Source organism: Gossypium hirsutum, chromosome A04 (genome assembly GCF_007990345.1).
Source record: "Gossypium hirsutum isolate 1008001.06 chromosome A04, Gossypium_hirsutum_v2.1, whole genome shotgun sequence".
Classification (NCBI taxonomy): Eukaryota; Viridiplantae; Streptophyta; class Magnoliopsida; order Malvales; family Malvaceae; genus Gossypium; species Gossypium hirsutum.
The window spans coordinates 3136983-3140798 of record NC_053427.1 but is presented as its reverse complement, the minus strand read 5'-3'; the positions used below and the strand labels follow the sequence as shown (position 1 = coordinate 3140798).

The following is a 3816-nucleotide window of genomic DNA, read 5'->3' as shown; positions in this document are numbered from 1 at the left end:
ATTATTTATTTTTTTGATTAAAATGTAGTGTACCAATGTAAATATTATAATATACTCAAAGTTCTTGTACTCTTTATGTAACAACCTATTTTTAGTGGTGTCGAAAGTAGTGGTTTTGGAACCACAATTCTAACGAGTGAGTTTTTATTTTATTATTATTTTAATGACTACAAGATTACATTAAGGTCATATTAAAATTTTGTTAAAAATTTTTGAGGTTTAAGAGGTTAATTAGGTAAAAAGGACTAAATTATAAAAGGTGTAAAACTTGAGTTTTATTATTTAAAAGGATCAGATTGATGTGAAATCTTAATCAAATGGACTTAGATGGAAATTAAAATATATACTAAGATAGTGGATTGTGATGGATAGGTTTTATGGTAGTTTAAATGATTTTAAAGGTTAATTTAGTAATTTAATAAATAAATGATAAAGATAACCTAAGGGAAAGTATCATCTTCCACACTCTTCTTTCTAAAAGTGACGTTAGCCATTAAAGGAAGAGGAGATTTCAGAAAATGCTTGTTTCCCTTGCATGGTATGATTTTGTCTCTCGTTTTTAATATATTTTTTATGTTTTTTAGTTCGTTTTAGCTTAATCTAGTTAGCCCGGGGGTTAATTTGTAAAATTTTTAAAGGTTAAGGGGCTTTCCATGGATGCTTTTGTATTTTTTATGTTAGTTGATAGGTTATTAATCTTTGTTGTAAAATAAACATGGTTTGTTAAGTGATTTTTGTTGAATTTTGTAATTAGGGATTAAATTATTAAAAGTATAAATTCATGGGTTTTATTGTGAATTGTAAATAATAATGGGTTTTTTAAAGGTCCCTTGTAACATTGGTTAAGTTGGATTTAGGTTAAAATGGTTAGATTTTAAATTAAGAGCTTAAGGATTAAATTGTGAAAAGTTAAAATGTTAAGGGGAAATTTTTAATTTTGTATAAATATGAATTATTGATTAAATTGAATTCTAGAAGTACTTAATAGAATGAAATTATTTATTTAGGTCAAGATAAACCACAATTAGACTTAAAATCGAGGAAAAGCCAAAGCTTTGGATTAGCTCGACTTTAGTTCTACGACTTTAGTACCGAGATAAGTTTGTATGAACTACAATCCCTTTAAAGTTAGCCAAATTAACTATTTACTATGTTGTTTTAATATAATTGAATTTGAATAAATGAATCAATGCTATGATGAATTGACGGATAACGAGTCCCGGTTGAATCTTAAGAATTCTTAGGATACAAATGACATGTCATTAGAGATTTCATGTTTCGGTTGTTGGTCTTGAATGCCCTACTGATGGCTGAGGTCCTGCATTTGTTGTGGATTCTCCACAGCTCGTGTGAGCAGCATCGTGTAGCTTACATTCCGACCCATAGCTCGTGTGAGCAGGCCTATTTCACAGCTCGTGTGAGCATGGATGTAAATGAAATGTTAGGATTATATGTAAAGGCACACTATGTGTGAGCTTTCTCGAGTATCCACTGTAATTCTAGATAGTACAATGGGTAAGAAAATGAAGTGAAATGGTAAGTATGCAAATGGAATGAATCATGATCTTATGGCAACATTAATGAGTCAAATGATGTGTTTATATAAGGAAATTTACTTATCTTCTGGTTGAACTCATTTGTATGATGAACAAGTGTACTAACTTGTGAAATTGATGATGTTGTATAGGCTTAAGCCAAACTTATGGTATTGGTAATGATTTATGACTAATCTATGAATTGTATAAATGAAATGGTAAGTTAAGTTTAAGTTTATACGAGCTTACTAAGCACTCGTTGCTTATGTATTTACTTTCCTTTTTTATAGATTATCGGAAGCTCGTCGAAGACCTATCACACTATCCAGCAGTCAATTCGGTAGTTTTTGAGTAATTTTGGCCAAGGTTAATAATGACATGTATAGGTTGTTTTGTGATGGTATTTTGTGAACGTAAGTTTTGGTATGTTTGTGCCATTGAAGTTTATGTTTGGTTGATGGGCTTATAATGCTTGTTAAGTTAGGTCTTCTTGATCGCCTTTTGGTAATTGAAATGTATGGTCTTTTGGCATGTTTGTGATGGACTGAAAATGGTCACTGTGATGTGTTTTGGTAGGTGTTTGAATTAGGTTAGATGCTTATGATATGGTCAATTTTGCTTTGGTCTAATCCATAATGTTTTGATACAGTTGAGGTGCCTTTGAATGGCATATTGGTTAGATGAATTAGGATGTTTGAAATGACATGTTTATGTATGTTTGAATGATATTTAAATCCCTTAATTGTGTACCCAAATGGAATGGTTAGTTATGCATGAAATAGACTTGAAGTGGCTTGATTTTAGGTAAATTTGAGGGTTCACACGGCCTGGGACAGCCTCCACGGGGTCACCTTGTTGGATAGGTAAGGTCGAAGAAGTAGGAATCCAGTAGTATATTATGGGGTGGCTGTCAAATTTATTTAATAGTATTATTAATATAAAGAAATAGACAGCCTCGATGGGTCACACAGCATAAATTGATAGAGGTAAGCATGGAGCAATATATGATGCAAAAAAAAGTAGGTTAAATGCAATAGTTCCACATGATTTGTGCTTTCAGGCTTAGAGATCCATCTTCATTTGCATGGATATGAGCTTCTGTGGAAAATACATTCCCAGGTGATAAGGGCAAGTAGTCAGTGCTATCGTAGGGCTGAAGGATGCGCACTATATCCTCCCAAATAATAGGGTCTTCGGGTTTAAGGATCTTAGTAGCCACCTGATATATAGTTTAATTAATTAATTTCTTATGCTACAAAATCAAAATAAATGAAAAGAAAAAAGAACATATTAATTAATTAATACCTTACAATCAATGGTCCAAAGAATAATCCACTTAACCCTACCAACATCATACACCAGGCCTCCGTACAAACCGTCGACTAACATATTCTGCGCAAATGGAGTGGGTAATGAATCTATTTTAATCGTTACCGGAGCACCTTGGTAACTCGAATAATTCAAGCTCGCTTGGCAGTCATCAGAAACATTCTTAAGCTCACCTTTTACCACTTTATAAGTCGGAGGACAAGCCATTTTTAACTCCTTTTTTATTTCACTCTCCTTCTATATAATCTGCTTCATATCTACCTCCATACACATATTTATACACAACCTTCTAGCTTTACAAGTAAGACTTTTAAATTTAAATATGATAACAAAGTCATTTTATTTTATATGTGTAAATATCAAATATGGCCCAGACTTAGTTTTACCATTTTTTTAATATACTTTAAAGTCAAAGTCATATTATTTAGTTTTAATAAAATAAAACTCGAAAAGCCTCCTTGTTAAGAGGATATTAAATGATTAGGACAGGATATTAATGTCATCTATCGTTGTAAGTAGGCATGGACCTTGGCTAAACTGGACAAATTGCCTTTTAGGCCCTTACGCCAACCAGGATTTAATTAACATGCTTTTTAAAAAAGAATCACTTCAACTTTTAGCTCTAGCAAATAAGAATACTAAAAATATTTCAAAGGAATAAGTCTTTGTTACGAAAAGTTAAAATATAATGAATAGGTCTATCATTACATTGAAGACAAACGCTCCATAGTTAGGGGGATATTATTGTCATCATGTACATTTGGCCAACAATTTTTATTTCAACTAGTCATCTTATTTAAAATTTAGACATGAATATCAAGAAAAGCCTCGTAGTTAGGAGGATATTATTGTCATCTCACCTTCTTTGTTTAAAACAAATATTAGACTTGTGTGTTTTAATTGTGCAAGGATATGAATAGGTGATTCAAAATATAGATAATTGTCCTTTATT

General features: G+C 31.6%; 1 protein-coding gene across 1 annotated transcript; it reads right to left on the bottom strand.

Annotated features, from left to right (window-relative positions):
• Positions 1-2413: 2413 nt before the first annotated feature.
• On the bottom strand, positions 2414-3081 carry LOC107943752 (uncharacterized). The gene is made up of 2 exons (XM_016877543.2): positions 2841-3081; positions 2414-2754 (listed from the first exon to the last, which is right to left on the bottom strand). The coding sequence occupies exons 1-2, from the start codon at positions 3069-3071 to the stop codon at positions 2560-2562; spliced, it is 426 nt and encodes a 141-aa protein (XP_016733032.2). The 5' UTR covers positions 3072-3081; the 3' UTR covers positions 2414-2559.
• Between the last annotated feature and the right edge of the window lie 735 nt (positions 3082-3816).

Excerpts from the sequence above, each read along its gene's own strand:
- LOC107943752 (XM_016877543.2), bottom strand. The coding sequence starts at position 3,071 with ATGGCTTGTCCTCCGACTTATAAAGTGGTAAAAGGTGAGCTTAAGAAT. Across the intron at positions 2,755-2,840 it reads TTTGGACCATTGATTGTAAG|GTGGCTACTAAGATCCTTAA; the intron begins GTATTAATTAAT and ends ACTATATATCAG.